Genomic DNA, 20650 nt, shown 5'->3' on the forward strand with positions numbered 1-20650 from the left:
CCGTACCCGACCCGTACCCGCAACCCGCACCCGCAACCCGGACCCGCAACCCGCATTCTTACCCGCTTGGACCCGCTACCCGACCCGACCCGCAAGTACCTTATCCGCAACCCGGACCCGCGACCCGCTGACCATCAAGAATCAGGAAGTGCTGTCATTAGAAACCGGAAGTGACATCATCAGAAGTCGATATGATAAGGAAAAAAGAAGTAAAACAGGAAGTACATTCATTGTAAACCGGAAGTGACGTCATCGGGACACGGCGTGACCAGAAAAAGGTGCAAATATCGTTAATGAGAAGATCCGCGGCCCGACCCAGGACCTGCACACCCTCAGAATCACCGCCCCGCGGGTATACCTGCACCTGGAACTTCTCAGCACAACCCGCCAGGTACCGCAGGTTTTTGCGGGTAACCCGCGGGTACCCGCGGGTACCCGACCCGCTGCAGGACTCTAACCTCAACCATGCAAACAGTCCTAATTGAAATATTCACTGCCTTAAACCTGCCGAGTTCATTTAAAAGTCAATGGCAGAGGTCTGTTTAGCCATATGAAGATGTTAATAGCCTTCCTGCATTCAAGGTTTTTTTTTCGGGAGTAAAACTCGATTTGTACAAATCAAATTCGATTAAAATTTTCAGGACAGAACCATTCATTGAATATTAGACATTCAAATTTTTTCTTAAATAACCTCCCAGTCGAATTGTGAGTATATTCAAAAAAAACAAACCACTAATACAAAACATCGCCAGGTAAATGTTGTCAAGGTGCTATAGAAGTCAGAGGTTTTCGAGGTATTCGTATTTTTTAGTGCATTGTTCAGCGTAACTTTCTGTTCATACTTCTTTTATTTGGATTCTTTAATGTGTCATGACATTCATAGTTTAAGGACACTGGCCAACAGGGAGATTTGTCGCCCGCGATTATTTATGCACGACTGCGACCGACAAATCTCCCAAAAATCTGCCTCCATTGGAAATAACTGAAATCGCTGCTGGTAAAATCAACATATTGCAAAGTTGCCAGAAGTTTTCTCCAAAGGCAAAGACAGGCTACTTTGGAGGAACGAAGGTATGGTTTTACCTGAAGTCGATTTCAGTTATTTCCAGCAGAGATGCATTTTCGGAATATTTGTTGCCAGTGGTCGTGCATTTTTATCTCTGGTGACAAATCTCCCCGCCACTGTCCTAAAAGCTTTTCCCCTTGTACTAATGTGATTTGCTGATGGTAAAATCCATGTGTCTATAACGTCTCTCAAAATTGCTTAAAGTATCCGATTGACGCAACTTCAAGTGATTTTGGAAGACTGAATTGACAGATGGATTTTACAACCAGCGATTCACATTATTGCCTGTGGGACAGCTTTTACTCAATCGCCCGCAGAAGCAGAGATTTATCGCTGCTGATCAGTCTCCTGGTGTGTCATTGCCCTTATACAACTAAAATCCGACTACAGGCCTCAAAAAGTTAAGTAAAAGTTGAACCACCCCTTTCATTTTTGAAATCCTTTTTTCCCCCCTCAGTTATAATAAAACAGTACCTTGTAACTGATCCCAACTGAGATATCATTAATCCTTATTGGTAGCCAAAAAATCCTATTGAATTTATTTAACGTTTTAAAGTTAAGGTATGGATATCCAAATTACAGAAAGACCACTTATTCGGGTTTAATAACCGGTCCCATACCTGTACTGGTATAGGATCTGTTATCCGAAAACCTGTTATCCAGAAAGCTCAAAATTACATAAAGGCCGTCTCCCATAGACTACATTTCATCCAAACAATACAGATTTGTAAATATGATTTCCCTTTTCTCTGTAATAATAAAACAGTACCATGTGCTGGATCCAAACTATAAAATAATGAATTTTTATTGGAAGAAAAACCAGCCTATTGTATATATTTAATTTTTACATGATTTTGTAGTAGACTTAAGGTATGAAGATCCAAATTGGAGAAAACCCCAGGTCCCAAGCATTCTGGATAACAGGTCCCATACCTGTATAATAATTTCTGTTTTATTTATACAACTACAAGACTTTTATGTTTTCCATAGATTTTTAGGATTCAATTTATCATGAGATAAGCTTTCTTTTATGGCATCATTTTAAATGTTATTTTGCCTGTGGATGTGGTAAATCTTATCTGGTCAAGATATGGCATAAGGAACGTTATAGTAGAGGTGTTCAGCCAAGCTCATATATTTCCTGTTTTGTTTTCATTGAAAATAAGCAATTTTTAAATTATCATTCCAAATCACAGGTAATATGCAATTGCTAAAAATTTGTTGACAATTAATCTCTTTTGATGTCATCTGCAGAAGGATCTGATCACTGCCTTTGAGGATGGGGACATTAAGGAGTTCTTTGCACTGTGGCAAGAGCACATCCCTGTTGAGACTCAGAACACTAATCCAGTGGCCCAAAAGCTGGAGTTTTACCTGCAGATTCACTTTGCCATATTTCCTTTGAAGCAGAGCCAAGGCCGAATCGTATGTTTGATTCATTTATAATTTTTTATGCATCTCTGTGTCTGCGCTATTATTGCACTGATGACATTTAATGTGTTCTTAAATACTGAGACGTGATATTGTGAAGCCTGTTTACTCATCTGGTAGAGACTTTTTAAGAAACGCAATGTTTCCACATCTAGTGTCTTTCTTTCTTTTTAAAAAGAGTAGTAGTAGTTTACACATGCATACGTCTTTGTTGTATGTGTAACCTAGATAGATGGGCTTCACTTGTTATGAAGAATTGCTCAAATGCAAGTTGCTCCTGTGTGTCAAACTGGATTGGTACCAGTTCTTGTATTTCCTGTTTTGTCTTTATTCTGGCCCTGCTTGCCTTTTCCTCTTCCTTTTAGGATATACACAGCTTCACAGCCTGGCTGTGCGAGTCTTGTTTATAATAAATTCATGCTCTGAGCACTCGGTTCCCCACCAATCCTACAGCTTCATCACTATGGAATGTTCCAGCACTTAATATTTTCTTCAAAATTTCTCAGGTTTTATTTCCATGTTATGCTATATAAGGATTTCTACAGCTTTTTTTTTTTTGTTTGTTGTTTTTTTAAGGTTTTTATTTATAAAGCTAAGCAGTGTTTTTAACAGCGTTCTCTTCAGGAAACAGTACAATCTGTCTTCACAAATTAAAGGACCAGTAACGTCAAAAATTTTTACAAAAAAATTCGTTAGAGTACAACAAAAAAAAAACACCAACACAAATTAAAATTTAAAATAGCAAAGCCTTTATTAAGAAATAACTTACAGAAACTCCACTTCCTGTCCTCTTCAGAAACGGCGAAAGGGCGACCATCCATCTGCAACAACGCTAAGGTTTAACACTGGTAATAACACAGTTTCAAAGTGTGTTCAAAATACCTTAGTCATTTCTTAAAAACTGGACATTTATCTCTAGGGAGAATAAACAAGCCCAGTCATTTCTCCCCCCCCCCCATAATTAAACAGAGTCCTCTGTGTATTTTAATTTGCAATGTGGGAACCCAGTCTCCACTCTTTTCATTTGATGGTGGCGAGGTCCTTCATATATGAACTGAGGCTTCTGATGGGAAAGTACTGTGAGAAAACATTAGGCTGGTTATTGAATTAGGTTAAATAAATACAAATGTTAATGGATAAATAATTGGCAATTTTCAGAGGGTTGTCATCAAAAAGTTAACCCTGTCTGCTGTTGTGCTATGGTTGAGAAATATTTCTTTCAATTGAATATTTAGGCTTTTTTATGTTTGTTATTAGGATCGTGTGGATTGTGAAGAGCGGATTTCTCACTTTAAAACATACTTGGAAACTAGTGGGGCGGCTCTTAGCCAGACAACCGAGTTCCTCCCCTTCTATGCACTGCCATTTGTTCCTAATCCAGCTGCACATCCCTCCTTCAAAGAGATTTTTCAGGTAATATCGTATTAAGAATTACTTGCTTGAACTATTCCACAGACATGTATAACTAATGGATAGGTATGAAGAACCTTGGATTTATGGTAGACTAGTTTAAAAGGGGAGCTATCGTGATTTTTTTCCGCTATTAAAATTCCATTTGTTGAATAAAATAATTTTCTTTCTCTTTATATATTATCTATTAAAATGTTCTATCATTTTTAAAATACTTCTTTAAACCTACATTTTTTTCTCTCCCTGAGCTCTAAGTTGGGATTGGGTCTTATGACTAAAGTCACTCTCCTTTGTTATTGATTAGTGCCCTAGTCAATTTGTCAAGTCTGACATCCAATAAAAACTGATTTAAAACTATTTAAAATCTGTCTGTGCCAGCTGAGTTCAAGGCTTGCAACAGGCTTTTCTCTCCTTCTTCCACTGTGCAACCCTCCCTCCCTGCTCTGCTCCTGACCAAAGCAAGTACACATAGTCTCCTTGCCATTGAAGCTCTCCGTGGATACCATCTTCCTTGCATCTGATCAAATACCTTAGTGTACTCACCTGGTCGTGTATCCTTGCTCTATTGATTACTTCTGATGTAGCAAAAGATCTGTGTGTGGCCCTTGTATGGTACACAAAAAGTAGCTTTATATAATTATTGGATAAAAATGTAAAAAAAAAATGTATTGTATCTTTTGTCCAAGCTTGAAATAGAAACTGCTTTATATAAAAGAACAGCTAATAATATTCTTAGATATAGGTTGAGGTTTTAGGAGCTTATCAGAATGCCAACTGGCCCCACACACAGTAAGATGCATTTTTTCAGTCTGACTGGATTTGTGTCCAGTTCCACTTAATGCTCATATCTGATTGGTAAGTTAGCCAACTGATCTCACAATTTGATCTATTAGTTGGGTTGCTTACATGCCAATCCCAATCCCATGTACTTTAGGTAGACTACTTGACAAGGTGAACCTTGTGTATTGCTTAAATGTAGCTCATATTCCTGCTGGCACTTCCACCATTATGAACCGGTCATCTTGCACCTTTCCTCCACCCACTAGTCATTTTTAAAATGTTAACATTAATAAACTTTTGGCCCATCTGTACTGTTCAGCGATCCACAGTAGGTATAAATCCTTATTTATTATAAAATATGTGTAAATGTTTACAGTTGATAGTACAATGTTGGCTCCTGTTTGTGTCCAGTTCTATTTTTGAATAGTTTTTTTTATAATTTTTTTTTAAGACAAATTTATTATAAACAGAGCATTTTTCTCTGGCTTGTCCTGTAACTGTTTAACCCAACTGTGTCAGGATATCTGTGTAGTAGCTGTGTTTTTTGCCATGAAAGGAATTTATTTTAAAACAAATGATTTCTCATTGTTTATTTAAATGAGTCCTATTCATTCTTACTGCTGGTTAGGCTAATATATTTTATTTTTTTAGTATTTTAAGAGCCTTACCTTCTTATGAATTGTTTATTACAAATTATGCAACAAAACTATATTTATTGGATTCGGCCAAAATGGAATCCAAACCCTTATTTGCATGTTCAAACAAAAATTGTCTAACCTAAAAATGATTTGTCACTTTTAGTTGTTCAATGCTTTTAAGCCACATTAATATTAAAGAGGTGATTCACTTTCTGTTAGTATGTTATAGAATGGCTAATTCTAGGCAACTTTTTAATTGCCATTTATCTTTTGTTTTTGATTAGTTTTTTAATTATTTGCCTTTTTCTTCTGTAGCTTTTCAGCTTTCAAATGTGGGTCATTGACCCCTTCTAAAAACAAATGCTCTGTAAGGCTACAAATTTATCATTATTGCAAATTTGTATTAGTCTTCTTTCTATTCAGACCCCCTCCTATTCATATTCCAGTCTCTTATTCAAATCAAAGAATGGTTGTTAGGGTAATTTGGACCCTACCATCCAGATTGCTGAAATTGCAAACTGGAGAGCTTCTGAATAAAAATGTAAATAACTCAAAAACCACAAATAAAAAGATAACCAATTGCAAATTGTCTCAGAATATCACTCTCTACGTCATACTAAAAGTTCATCTACAGGAGAACAATTCCTTTAAGGTTTTGGATTAGTGCCGGCTTGAATCCTGCAAAATATGTATTGTATTAACTGAATACTGGATTCAACGCATCCTATTCCTATTGTTTTTTTCCCTACTGCTTCAAATGAAAGTAACGTTCCTCTAGGTTAAGGGCAGTGGCACACTGGGAGATTTGTCCCTGCAGGAAATCTTCACATCAATGGTTTTCACAAATATGCAAATTAGGGAAAGGTAGGGTTAAAAGCAATCCGCACAAGTAGCACGATGAAGTCGCGTGATTAGAAGGGTTGGGATTCAGAAAAGCCAGGCACTTGGATTTGGTTGAATCTGAATCCTATTAAAAATGGCTCAGATTTGGCCAAATCCTGAACTGAATCCAGGATTCAGTCAATCCCTACTTGAGATTGAGATAACAAGTACATCACAAACCTAGGTTACAATATGCAGTGAATGAGGCCTTATCCTTTTATATGTTTTCTGAGGACACATGGTTATTAGAGATGTGTTGAGAGAGCAGCCAAAGGGGTATTTGGAACAAAAAAAAGTATGTTGACAAAGAAGCAAAACCTACATTGTGTGTAATACATTAGGGCCATTTGTCATTGATTAGTGCTAATTACCATTTCAAGTATAGTAAAGCTGGCCATAGATGTGCACATTTCATCATATCCGAGGAACGATCGTACATTACAATCTTCCAAACTGCAACTAACCATTCAGATTAAATAAAGTAGTAAAACGAGCAAATCAGACGGTGATCTTTCCATTAATTGACAGACTGCAATCGTACGAAAGTTATATCCTACAAATTGTAGTGACAGTCACCCATTTATATGGTCAGATAGGCAATACATGCAGAGATATTATAGCTGACAGAAATCTTTCAACCTGTCCTATCGACTAAACAACCGATCGCCATGGTACGAAATTTGTTGGGATGAGCTATGCGCGGTCTTTGCGTCTATGGCCAGCTAAGGTTCCCAGGTAAATATAGACTATTACATTTTAGAATGACTAATTAAAACAAAATCTCTTTGGAACATAGGATGCTCTGCACTAGCATGTCATTTTCAGATGGCTGAATCTTCTTGTGCCTCTTCATTTATGTCCCATGCATTCTTATTTGTAAGGAAAATAAATTATGCTCTCATAATTTTCATGATTTTTTTACATTGCACCAGCAAGTTACGCTTTAAAATAACAATTGTTGAAAAATGAGAGGTTGCAGAATGAAACAGGTGAGTTAGAGTACTGCTTGCAGCTTGTTCACAATCTATAAGGTGCTACAAGGCATATTTAACATGTATCATTTATATTTTTCCTCAGGAGTCATGGGAGGCTGAACTGAAGATGAGGCTGGAAAAGTTTCTCTCAGTCATACTAAAAGCTGCAAGTACCCCCAAACTCATCACATTATATGTATCCTTTGCTTCATCAATCATTCTCATTGATTCCTCTTTACATTGCAGAATCAAATTGTACTAAATGATTTTATGCCAGAAAAACATTTTTAAAAAATGGTTTAACATAGCATATTGATAAAGGTGTTTATTTTCTTTTACACTTGCTCAATCGTATTTTATGCCATTGTTTTGCACTACTTTAGAACTTGTGTAAGGTATGTCAATTGACAATTCAGAAGTTAAGTAAATTAAATTAAATTTAGGCGTAAAAAATGATTCTAAAAAAAATTGTTTACATGGCATTTTAAGCAGGCAGTAGCCAGAATCATTAGACTGAATTGTTTTTCCTTGAAATGTCCACCTAATTGTGAAACGTAAGTATATTATGTGTCACAGATTTCCATGACCTTAAAAAGACATAGAGTTGTTATATACAAGTGATGGAAATCCGAGATAAGTTTTAATATCTTTATATTTTACACATGTGGTGCATTTTTTTTTAACAATAAAAAGCTTTGTAGTAATGTGACACAATTATAATTAATGATCTCACTAAGCACTCTTTAAAAGCATATCATTTGCAAGATATTTATGGCTCTTCTGTAGTTCCTAGTTATTGACTTTTGGCCTATTTCCTGATTGCTGTCTGAGCTCTCTGGATAACTTGCCTAATTTTCGGTGATCTGCCTGTTCCCCAGGACTAACTTTCTCCTTACTCCCTACTTCCTATTGGCATTGTGACCTTGACACTTACCAATACAGATAGTTTAATAAAATGTAGAATACAGTATGCCGGTCTATTTGCAGGCTTGTTTTACTTGTACTGTACATGCCCACATATGAATTACCCAGGGGCGCTCCACCAATGAGGCGAGTTGAGCCACTCGCCTCATGTGGCAGCGCCCCCTGGTTGCCAAAAATGCCGCTCCTGGTAACTAAGAGCTGAATTTCCGGTTTATGGAAATTCGGCTCTTCTAGTACAGAGAGCGCAATTGCACCCCTGCCCTCTCTGGCGCTGTAAAGGTGAGTGCCGTGGTGAGGGGGTGGTGGCGGCAAAAGAAGGCCGCCTCAGGCAGCATAATGGCAAGAATCACCCCTGGAATTACCTGCCACTTGCAAAGCTTTTTTGCTGTAAATTTTGAGATCATTGACAAAAATCTGCAAGAAGCTTTTAACAGAGAATTCACATTCTAGTTTGTATTCACTCTTGCAGCTATGTAATGTATTCATGAACCAACAGACAAACCTTCAACAGATATGGATTTTGAATCACAATGAACGTTTTTCGTATTTGTACGTTCGTTTTCCTTAACCTCTTCATAATATAGAAAGAGAGTTTGCATAACAACCAAGGTAAATGTAAAATGAGCTACACATTTTCTGCAATATTGTTATGACATAGGTTTGATATATGGGGGGAAATTTACTAACCTGCGCACATTCGCCAGCGACGGCTACGCACCCATCGCTACACTTCGCCAGTCGAAAATTTACTCAGACAACGCTAATTTACTAAAATGCGAAGTTGTGTCCAGGGTGCCAAACGCTGGCGAATTTTCGCTAGCGTTACGTCGGCAATCAAAGTGAAGATGCGCTAGCGTTCAATTATGCCTAGCACACCTTCGTTAGAGGTCTTCGCTCAGGCTAATTTGCATACGGTGGGAAATCATAACGTATAATGGACATATATGTTGCAGCAAGTACATTACATTACACAAGTCCAGGGAATCTTAATAAAGAAAATAGAGTTGTTATAATACCCTACACATGAGCCCACTGTATAATTTGTGTTCCATATGTTAGAAAATGTATGGCGGAACCCAGTTACCCAAAAAAAAATTTTAAGCACTTTTGCAGGCTATCACTCTGAAAAAAGGAAAAGACGCCAGCGTATTTCGGGATTTTTTTTATAAAATTGAGGAAGTCTATGCACTCCATTGCACTCCGCCTGGTAACATTCAGTAAAATCCGCATCTTAGTGAATTTGCGGAGTTAAGTCCATTCGCCAAGGCGAAAATTCGGCTGCCGTTAGAGTGCAAAACAACACTAGCATCTATCTCCTTCGCTAGCGAAGTGACTAAATTACTTCACGCTGGCAAATCATCGCCAATGTTAGTCACTATACCCCTTAAGTAATGTGCCCCTATGTGTTGATGATTCACTGTATTTTTCTTCTTAGTAAAACAGGTGTTTAATGTATTATTTTCCTCAGTAGAGAAAATAGGTTAATGAAACTCAGTTTGTATCTGTAAAGAAACAGTGGGATAGAAGCCATGGGCAGGGAAGTGCAACATTTTTTAAGCATTTAAAATGATGGTTATCAGTTCTGGGAGGGAGTGTGTAGTAATCACATGAATCTGTTTGCCCTTTAACTTCCATATCTAATATAATCAAATATGAAACGACTTGAGAATTGTGCAATTATATTGCATATTTAAATATCTAGTAATACGTGCTAAACGCATTTTAATCTTAGAAAATATCAACAGAAATGTTTGTACTGTCTATTTTTACTTAATGGAATTTAATGTGGATTGCCTAACATTAACAAACTTTGTGACTGATGCAATAACCAGTAATATTTGCAAATTAAAAAAAAAAAGTAAACTCTAGCACCGCTGAAAACCTTGTCGGCAGATTTATTAAAAAACTGTTTTCAAGAAAACTGTGAATGGAAAATGATTAATTAGGAAATTATTACATTGTTCTCTTTGTATCTAATACATTTGTATAATAATCACAATATTTACTTTAGGTAAATACACACAGCAAATAGACCAGAAATACGTTTAGCTTTAGTAAGCTACATGAGGGCGGTGTGCGACAAAGGAGGCGGGCTCTAGGACCTGGCGGCCTAGGGGTGCCAGACAAGGAATTCCGGGCCTGGCAACAGGGGGTACTTTATTTATTATAATACACAAGTTTCAGTGAGTCCTTGACAGAAATACAAAATTCCTCAGCACACCACTTCCACACTTCCTGGCTGCTTCAGAAACCAAAAAATTTTCTGCTGCAATAAATGGATTGAAAAGGCATTGGCCATAGGTGTGCTCTTTCTATACAAAGTCCTTGACAGAAATTACATCACAATGCTACAACTATAACCGATTATATCAGTAAGCACTGTTTATAGGGATGTAATTTACTGTTAAATTCATGACTTTATATATATATATATATATAGCTAATCTATCTATTATTCTATTATATAGATTTACATATTTATTTTTATATAAGTACAAAATGATTCCACTCGCACCATCCTTCCTCAAGGAGTAGTTAGACCGTTACTAGTCTAGAATTAACACAAAGAAAAGGATCTATGTTTATTATACCAAAGCTTGCATTCAGTGATCCCCATATGATGTGCACTTCAGAGTACCCCAAACGTAATGATAGTTTTGCCTATGTAGCCTATGTAAGCCTGCAAGAAATTTGAGGGAAAGTTGTTTACTTCACCAGTATCTCAGATATCATGCATATCATATCAGGTGTATTTCATTGTTAAAGTATCTGTGGGAACCAAATATTTAAGAAAGTTAGAAAGCTGTAGAAAGTTAGCCAGTCAACACTTCATTTAGTAGTAACTAGGGGCCTTGTAATCTACCTTTCTTCAGTCAGCAAGGCTTAGCCACACCTCTGTATCACATATCCATTTAGTTTGCCCTCACTCATCACTTCTTCTTTCCAACTTCTGAGCTATTATTTCTTTTATCTCGGCTGGCCTCCTGTTCCTTGGTGGGATTGTCAGGTATCCACTGTTGCCTGGACACATTTAGTGTAAACAAGGAAATAATAGTATATCTCTTTAAATTTTTGTAAAAAGGCAATAACCTTTGTACTATGACTCCCCCTTACGAATTATGCCTAAAACCAGTGGCTGGCCCTCAAGAAATTACGCATAAATATGGGACAGGAGTGAATTATTTATTGTGTAAATCACTTAGCTTGACTCCTCTGCCACCTTGAGCCATAATCAACTTTTGTACAGGGATATCACACCATATTCTAACTCACTCATACATCACAACAAAAATCTTCAACCCTTTACTGATTTATGAGCATTCAATCCCATTCATGTTGCCAGTGGAGATATACCATATACCCCATATCTTATTTTCTTGGACTTTAACCTTCCATAATAATAAGTCTATTTGAACTTTATTGTTATGGCGTTGGTACAATAAGAGAAGCACAGTACACATATCTTATACTTCACCCATAAATTGGTTGGAATTACTTTGGGTACCTGGGGTTTTGAATGTAATAATTCTACTGTACATTGAATACTTGTGTATGAGACTTACCTAAAGAGACAGCTAATAGTGCTAAAGTGGATGATGGAGTAAGTATTTTAATATAACTGATTAAAAGCCATTTTTTTGGCTTAAAGGGGAAGTTTCCTTGGCTAGTAGGTAGCTTATCTTGTGTGTGAGCACACAGCCAAATTTCTGTATTCTTTTGTCATCTTTATCGGGTCATGCTACAAACTTAAAGCTACAGTCATGTTGCGTTTTCTCTGCCTTTTTGGCCCCTTCCACTCCATATATTTTTCTGTTGACAGAACAGTAATTCACCTGTCAGTGTGCATACAATTTATCCAAGTGTGCATTTTCTGTGTAAAATCAGTGCACTGAAAGGCAAATTACAGTCTTGTTAATGCACACCCATGTAAAGCGTAGAGGCTAAATTGGAGTATATGCACTTGTGACAATAGATTTAAACGTTTACGGAGGCAATTTGCTCCACAGCAGTGTTACTTATTTCAATTGAAACAAAAAAAAAAAACTGTAACTGTTCATTCTAATGCCAGTTTTAGCAACAGTCTTGATGTGGCAGTGTTCCTTAGCTGGATTCATTGTGTTACTGACATTCCTTTAATTTTTTTACCACTTTTCCTTCTTTCTTTCAGAGCAACTGCAGCAGTTACAGCAGCAGCTTATGGAGACTGAGCATAAGGCTCGTACCTATAAGAAATGCTTCAACAAGATGCAGTCTGATTACCATAACCTGATTGGGGTCACTGCTGATCTTGTTGACTCTCTGGAGGCTACAATCAATGGGAAACTGGTAATGAACAAAATTAAGAATTTTTTATTATTATTGGATAAATCTGTGAGTAACAATGTATCAGACAACCTGCTTTCATATTAGAAGAACAACAGAGCAATTGGAAGGTAACAAGATAGCAGCGCCCTAACACAAGATAACAGCTCCCTGGTAGATCTAAGAACAGCACTCAATAGAAAAAGCCAGGTCCCACTGCGTCACATTCATTTACATTGAGTAGGAGAAACAACAGCCTGCCGGAAAGCAGATCAATCCTAAAGTGCAGGCTCTTTCTGAACACATGACCAGGCAAAATGACCTGAGATGTCTGCCTACACTAATATTACAACTTAAAAATATACACTTGCTGGTTCAGGAATGAAATTTTATATCGTAGAATGACTTATTTACAGTTTAAACAGTGTAATTTAGAAATAAAAAAAAAATCATGACAGAATCCCTTTAAACAAGTTGTTGAGTCTGTTCAGTACAGCCAATTCATTATTACTTGCAACTAAGAATACTGACCTTGCTCATGGGTTGAGGAAGATCTGGACTTCTTCAGCTAATGTCATGAAGATGACAGGGTAGCACTCCTGTTGCCTCTATTGGCTGATGCAAAACATTAACGTACGGTGTCAATTTGTGCAACAACTACAGCTATTTTGTTCAACATAAATAACCCTGTTTTTACATCATACATGGTTTTGTAAATGCTTTATAAGTCTTCATACAGTTAGGCCCATAAATCTTTGAACAAAAACAACTCTTGTCTAATTTTGATTCTGTACATTACCACAATGAATTTTAAATGAAACAACTCAGATGCAGTTGAACAGTTGACTTTCAGCTTTAATTCAGTGGGTTGAACAAAAAGATTGCATAAAAATTTGAGAAACTAAAGTCTTTTTTTAGCACAATCTCTTTCAGGGGCTCAAAATCAATTGGACAAAATTAAAATGTTCATGTCTAATACTTGGTTGAAAACCCTTTGCTGGCAATGACAGCCTGAAGTCTTGAACTCATGGACATCACCTTTGACCGCATGTTGTCTGTTCACAGCAAAATCTTCCACATACAAGCCCTCCCCCCCTCAAAGCAACTCCAGGGCTTTTATCTGCTTCATTGATAATTACATAACAAAATCATTGCCCACACCTGCCCATGGTAATAAGCCTTGCCCACACCTGCCATTGAAATAGCCTTTGAGTCAATTGTCCAATTGCTTTTGAGCCCCTGAAATGAATTGATTGTGCTAAAAAAAGGCCTTAGTGCCTCACATTTTTATACAATCTTTTTGTTCAACCCGCTGAATTACAGCTTAAAGTCTGCAGTTCAACTGCATCTGAGTTTTATTTAAAACTCTGTCCAAAGATTTTTTGGGGTTAACTGTAAGTTAAATGCTGTCCTGACACATGCATCGTTTGGGAAAACATGGCTGAAAGATTTAATAAGGATGTCATTCTTTTACTGATGCCTCAGGGACACTTAGTGTTCGTGCACCACTTATTTTAAGGACTGTTTGCAACCATGGGAGCAACTGACCCAATATTTTGGTTTGCTTCCCTCTGTCTGCCCTTCAATAACATCTTATGCTGTGTCCCCCACCCCACTGTATTCACATTTTCTCTTGTTATCGAGTGTTAAAACACCAATGCAGTGAAACTGGATTTTTGCAGTGTGATGAAGATTTATCATTGCATTGTACACACTGGAGTCTGCGACAAACCTAAAACTTCACGCAATAAATAAAATATCCAGCAGGTGGCAGCATTGGGCAAATGAAATGTAATGCAATTTTCAACTGTTTCCATACATTTTAGTATATCTATACTGTAGTATTCACTTAATCCTGATGTTTCCGTTATGTAATATCTTGTAGTACAGGTATTACTATTTACCAAGTAATTTGTTTGAGACTGATCTCAAGCCCTTATGTTATAAACCCTTGGTGGGGGGCTGCCTACCAGGAGGGCCTGAAGCAGTGGCAGGGGTGCCCAGGCTGAAGGTTACCTTTTCTGATATTTGAAGATAATGCTGATTTGCTCTACATACACCTGAAAACCCAAACTGAAGATAAGTTACTGCTAGATATAAATCTAAAAAAATAGTTTTCTTTGATTCTCTTGGAATGATTGCTAAATGGCTGATATGCCAAGATATCTGTGACCGCATTATGAGCTAATGGAGATTGACCAAAGGTTAGGCCTCCATTTGAGGCTTCAACTCTAAAACCACTTACTTTACAGTACAGGTATATGGAGTTATGCAATGGTTGATTAAATTACCTTTATTGTAACCTTTGTGCAGAGGCCTACTTCTTTTTATTGACCCCATAATATGGATGATGTCCTCACCTGGCCTGATGAACATCATCATGTCTCTTATTCAGTAGATGGATGATTATCCACAGGGATCTATACGTCATTGGATCCTGCTCACATTGCAGAGAGCTGCTGAAAGTCAGAGTGTTCTTTTCCAAAACTTATGATATATGCTACGTAGTATGTTACAAAAGTGTAGATCATGTTTTATAACTCCTGTAAAGGTCCAGTAATGTTCTTGTCCATGTCTACAGATCACTCCAGAATACCTGCAAAGTGTATGCACAAGGCTTTTCAGCGCCCAAATGAAGCAAAGCTCAGCTCAGAGTATCGATTTTACCCGCCCTGGAACTGTAAGTACATATTGATGAACTTCTTTATAAGACCAACAGCAATGTAAAAAGTCATACAAACAACCATATTTAGAGACCGCAGAATTAATTTCTTTGGTAATCAAAAGGTTAAGCATTTTTTCTGGGTTAAATATTAAACTTTATAAATACTTTATTAGGAAATTATTAGAAGTCTTTCTGTAAATTATTTGTATAGTCATTATTTGGTGGATTTTATGAAGCAGGTGTCATTAAACTAAACTAACATTCAGGCCCTTGGTACATGACTTTATTCTCCCGCTGGCTGCGGTGTTGTAAAGAGAATTTGCTACCTCTTGCATTCCAAGCACAATCCTTGTTTGCTTAAGAATAAATCCACAATTTCAGTACAGGAGTGGTTCAGCTAATGTATTTGCAGGTTAGTCACACAAGTAACATAGCTTTTATTAAATTTACCAAGATTTACTTAAAGGAGAACTAAAGCCTAACTAAATAAGTAGGCTAGAAATGTTGTACATTATGTTTTAGGCTTCTGCACTAGCCCAATGCATCCACAGCCCTTTAGCGGAGAAGATCTGTGTCTCCAAAGATGCCCCAGTAGCTCCCCATCTTCTTTTTTGCTGATTCACTGCACATGCTCTGTGCTGCTGTCACTTACTGAGCTTAGGGACCCACTCACAATATACAGTACAATATAAGGCTGATTAGTAATTAATACTATAATTACTACATGGCAGCACAGAAACCAGTGCAACTAGCATCAGAATTTAATAATCAGCCCTGCAGTATCAGATTATATTACAGACCAACCTCATTTTATGCTTGTAAATTTGCAACGCCCCCTAAACTTAGCTCATCAACAGCTGCTCAGAGCCCACTGAGCATGTGACTGTCGCAGACACTTTCCAAGATGTTGACCCCCTGTGACAAGTTTCAAGTCCTGTATCATTGCTGCTATTGAGAAGCAAAGCTAATAAAAGGGCCAGTAACAGCTTGACATGGAAATGTTCCTATAAGCATTTAAGCTTAATGTAGTTTAAATCTAAACTTTAAAAAGTTGCTTTCCAGACTGTTGTTTGGCCCCTAGTGAGACATAATGCAGTTGGTGGGTGGGGCAGACAATACTAATCTAAGCAAAGCTGCAATGTTAATTGAGGGAATTTTTGAGATGAAGATTTATTTTCTAACATATATGTCTTGAGACTATGAATGCATTTCTAATACAAGAGTTTATATTTCTGTTGTCCTATCTCTATAACATTTTTTATGGGATGGGAGAACACACTGCACCGTGGCAAACTTTGCACCTTCTATTACATATGGGGTTAGTTTTAAAAGTAAATAATTTAATTTAATATATCTGTTAATATTGTGTATAGTTTAGTTACTTACAGACCTCTGGTCTTTTCTTTGTCCCTCATCTTAGTAAGGCTGGCCACAATCAGTCTGATTCATGTGGGAAATTTTCAGTATAGAGCAACCAATTGCAACTTATTTATATAGCATGGTCATCAATTCAAATGGCTTTGAGGAAAGGCCATTCTGGTGCTCCAACCCATAAATTTCCTTTACCTTGCGTCTTAGCCCTCTTCTGCAAATATTGGAAACTGTATTTTATTTTATACTTATGTAAGAAAGGGAATGGAATGTTTCCATGGCTGTTTAAATTCCACTCTTTCCTATAATTGAGCTACAAAGTGGCATAATGACAAAATACTGGTATAAGTAAAGTAAAATACATTATAAGTAAAGGACACAAAAAGGAATTGTTTTACCTTTCCTGTATCTTTTAATAGGCTAGTCTAAAATGGCTGAACGATCTGAATTTTGGTTTGGGGTAAAATAAGAATAGGACAGTGAGTGTATTATCAAAGAGTAAAAAGCCAACTGGACTAGTATGAGATAGAAAACTGATTATTGCCTCCCTGTGTGGTCTGTGAGAATCATGGTGCATGTAGTACACAATTACAACCCACTAATGTGCACACCCAAATGGTTGTGGTAATTACAGCAGTAAAGCAGGGCAAGCCTTCATTCATAGTAGAATAGTATAGGAATAGGGTATATTATCTGGAATGCTTAGGACCTGGGTTTTTTTGGATAAAGGATCTTTCCATAATTTGGATCACCATACCACAAGTCTGCTGAAAATCATTTTAACATGTGGATTCATGCAGCTTAGTTACCATCAAGTACAAGGTACTGGTTTATTATTTCAGAGAAAAAAATATAAAAATGTTTATTATTTGCTTAACCTGTATTCTGTATTCCTCAATGTTGGAGTGGCAGGGTATCTGGAAGCTCCTTGCGGGCCCAGGTGTGAGTGGGCATTCCAACACTTCCGCCCAAGTGGCCTTGTCTGCATATGCTATTGGCAATCCCCAATTCTGTATAAGAGGAAATAGACCTCCATATGGAGGTCACTGACCCCATCTAAAAACAAATGCTTTCTAAGGCTACAAACGTATAGAATTACTTTTTATTACTCATCTTTCTTTTCAGGCCCTCAACTATTCATATTCCAGTCTCTTATTCAGATCAGTGCATGGTTGCTAGGGTGATTTGGACCCTAGCAACCAGATTGCTGAACCTGAGAACGGGGGAGCTGCTGAATAAAAAGCTAAATAACTCAAAAACCAGAAATAGAAAATGAAAACTAATTGTAAATCATCTCAGAATATCGCTCTCTACATCATACTAAATGTAAACTCAAAGGCGAACAACCCCTTTAAGGGAATGTGTTTTTAAAAACAAAATTAGGGTGGATGGAGATGAAGCTATAATTTAAATATTTCTACCAATAAATTTATCTTTTAACTGAATATCTCTGGTCTTGTGGATCCGTTTGAGTGCCGGTCAGCCCTGCTTCTTTATCTTCTTTAAAAACAATGTCCCCTTGATGGTCAACTTTCCATTTATTTTTAGTGACTTTATAGTAAATGCTGTACTTTCATCTGAAAACACATGTCTGTTTTTAACTGATGCAGGTTAGTAGAATATTCTACTGATATTCTCTTGTGTTATCTTTCTCTTCCTTTCTGTCTGACACTTTATTTTACGGTATTGGTATGTCCTCATCAGGGGTATCACTGTTTGGGCTCGTGCCATGAGGATAATGTAAGTTCAAGATGATGTTGCTGCTCTGCATCCCTTGCCTGTTGCATTGTGCGCTGAATTGCACTGGGATCTTCATCTTTAAAACCACTAGGCGTGATCGCTGTCTATGCAGGTTTTGAAGTAATTAACTCTTTGTTGATCCACCTTATTGTTAATGAGAGCAAATGAGGCACAAACTTATACTTGCATTTGATCATTCTAAACTTGCATGCATTTCCATCACCCCCACAGTGGTCAGTCAAATCATTTAGCATTGATAATGGGCAGGTTCCCAATCGGTTGCAGACCCATAACTGCACTGTATAATCATTTTATATTTTCTGGCAACTGAGCATAGTAGAACTATTGAATATACAGTGTCTGGTAGAAAAGAATGAAGCATGCTCATGTCACATTTTACCCTCAGATTCTTGTTTATTTTTTAGCTGATTAGTTTTCATAGTAACTTGCTTTTATTTTGACTTTTCCTTCCCATTGATATGACATACTGACTGTGTCCTTTTTACCTATAATGAGTTGTAAGACAACACTGATTGCTTGCACAGGAAAGACAGAATAGGTTAGCAAATGTGTTTGTGGGCCATGTACTGACCTAATAATTATTTAACATATGACTGATGACAAAGAAGACTTCTTAGTTTGTGCTAGGCAGGTTTCCATAACTTTTGTAACTATTTATGCAAACCGATTGCGCCGCAGGAGACAATGGCTCTATATAAATAATAATTATGCATAAAAATGTACTGTACTAAACACATTAAAGGGTGCTTTGCTTATGTGAATGTTCAGCTTTTTGTGAGTCATTTGTATAGGAGGAAAAGGAAGGCTCCCATACATGGGCAGATATAAACGGCCAAATAAACACAAAAAATCAAGAACAAAAAGCAGGTGGTACGGCAATAAAAATTTTTTTTATCAAATATTTATATGTAACAAACATTACAACATATACAAGTCCGCACACATTTACAGTGATCATCAGGGCCATAAAGATACATACCACCCAGCAAGAAACAGCATACAAGTATGAAAGAGAATTACCCCAATGTTTAGACAAAAAGCCATTTTTCAAAGGAACTTTCAAGATTTTTGTCCTGAAATATTAAGTTGTAGAGCTTTGATTCTAGAAATTAAAGAAGTTTTTCTAGTGTAGCTTATAGACAGAGGTATCTTTAGGGTAAGGGCACGTCTGGCGATTCGGGGAGATTCAGTTGCCTGGCAACTTATCGCCTCTTCTTTGGGGCAACTAATCTCCCCGAATGGCTTCCCCTTGTCTTCCGCCGGCTATAATGAAAAATCGGTTGTGGTGCATGTCTGTGTCCCTTTTTAATACATCCATAAGTGTAATTGTGCGTCAACTGGTTCTGTATATTTTGCTTCCTATTATAAAACAAGTAATGAAAGACGTGCTTTATCTTCTCTAGGGCAAAATCTATTGACATCTTGTAACTATACATTTCGGGGCAAATTTATCAAAGGTCGAAGTGAATTTTCGAAGTAAAAAACTTTGAATTTCGAAGTAATTTTTGGGTACTTCGACAATTGAATAGTCCAACTTCGATTCGAAGTTGAAAAAAAACGAATATCGAAATTTATCATGTACTGTCTCTTTAAAACTTTGACTTCGATCCTTCGCCACCGAAAAGCTGCCAAAGTGCTGTTTTAGCCTATGGGGGACCTCTTAGAACCTATATGGAGGCAATTGGTGGAGTTTGAGAGATCAAAGTTTTTTAGGGGAAAAACTTTAAATCGAAGTAGATCGAAGGCGCTATTCCTTCGCTTTTGCGATTCGAAGTAGACCGAATAGTGATAATTTCGACCACCAAAAACCTTCAACCTCTATTCGGTTGGTCTTTTTGAATTCGAAGTTCAAAGTTTTTTTTAACTTCGAACTTCGACCCTTGATAAATATGCCCCTCCATGTTAGGATGTTATTTTGCTTTAATTTTATGCTTTTCCCAGCATGCAAGGGTTAAACCGAGTTCAGATTTAATTTCAAAATAAAAGGAATCCTGTAAGGTGCCAGAGTGCCTTGCTTCTGTATAACCGACACAGCTTGTTTTCTCTCTGAAGAACAGCCATTGCCTTTGGGCAGTGCATTCCATTCAGTAAAAGGATATGAAAAGCAGGATATGCGATCATCTGACCAAGTGCACAGGGATATATCCTTTTGTCTTCCACATCTCTGGAGTTGCTACTGAAAACATCTTAAAAATCCAGATAATATGGCTCAACGATTAGACTAGCGTCAAAGTTAGGCTCAAAAATCTGGTGCTATCCTTCATGTTTTTTAGCTACTGTACAGCATTATTACTAAAATTCCAATGTATTTCCTTACACCTGCCGATAACTACTCATTTAGCAATAAGCAAGACTGTAAGTAGCTCTTTATGTGTATATGTATAATACAGCTGCAGAGGGGAGCCCCATCTACCAAGATCACTCTTGAGTACATAGTATATGAGAC

At 37.2% G+C, this 20650-nt stretch overlaps 1 protein-coding gene across 5 annotated transcripts in view; it reads left to right on the forward strand.

The window, feature by feature from the left end:
* armc9.L (armadillo repeat containing 9 L homeolog) overlaps window positions 1-20650 on the forward strand; it is a 76239-nt gene that overhangs the window by 18527 nt on the left and 37062 nt on the right. For all 5 annotated transcript variants that reach the window (XM_018241339.2, XM_041562270.1, XM_018241338.2 and 2 more), the window contains 6 exon segments: window positions 2321-2491; window positions 3755-3910; window positions 7285-7377; window positions 8690-8714; window positions 12274-12431; window positions 14989-15087. In XM_018241339.2, the coding sequence (XP_018096828.1) occupies window positions 2321-2491; window positions 3755-3910; window positions 7285-7377; window positions 8690-8714; window positions 12274-12431; window positions 14989-15087 (702 nt within the window).

The sequence above is a fragment of the Xenopus laevis genome, chromosome 5L (genome assembly GCF_017654675.1).
Source record: "Xenopus laevis strain J_2021 chromosome 5L, Xenopus_laevis_v10.1, whole genome shotgun sequence".
Classification (NCBI taxonomy): Eukaryota; Metazoa; Chordata; class Amphibia; order Anura; family Pipidae; genus Xenopus; species Xenopus laevis.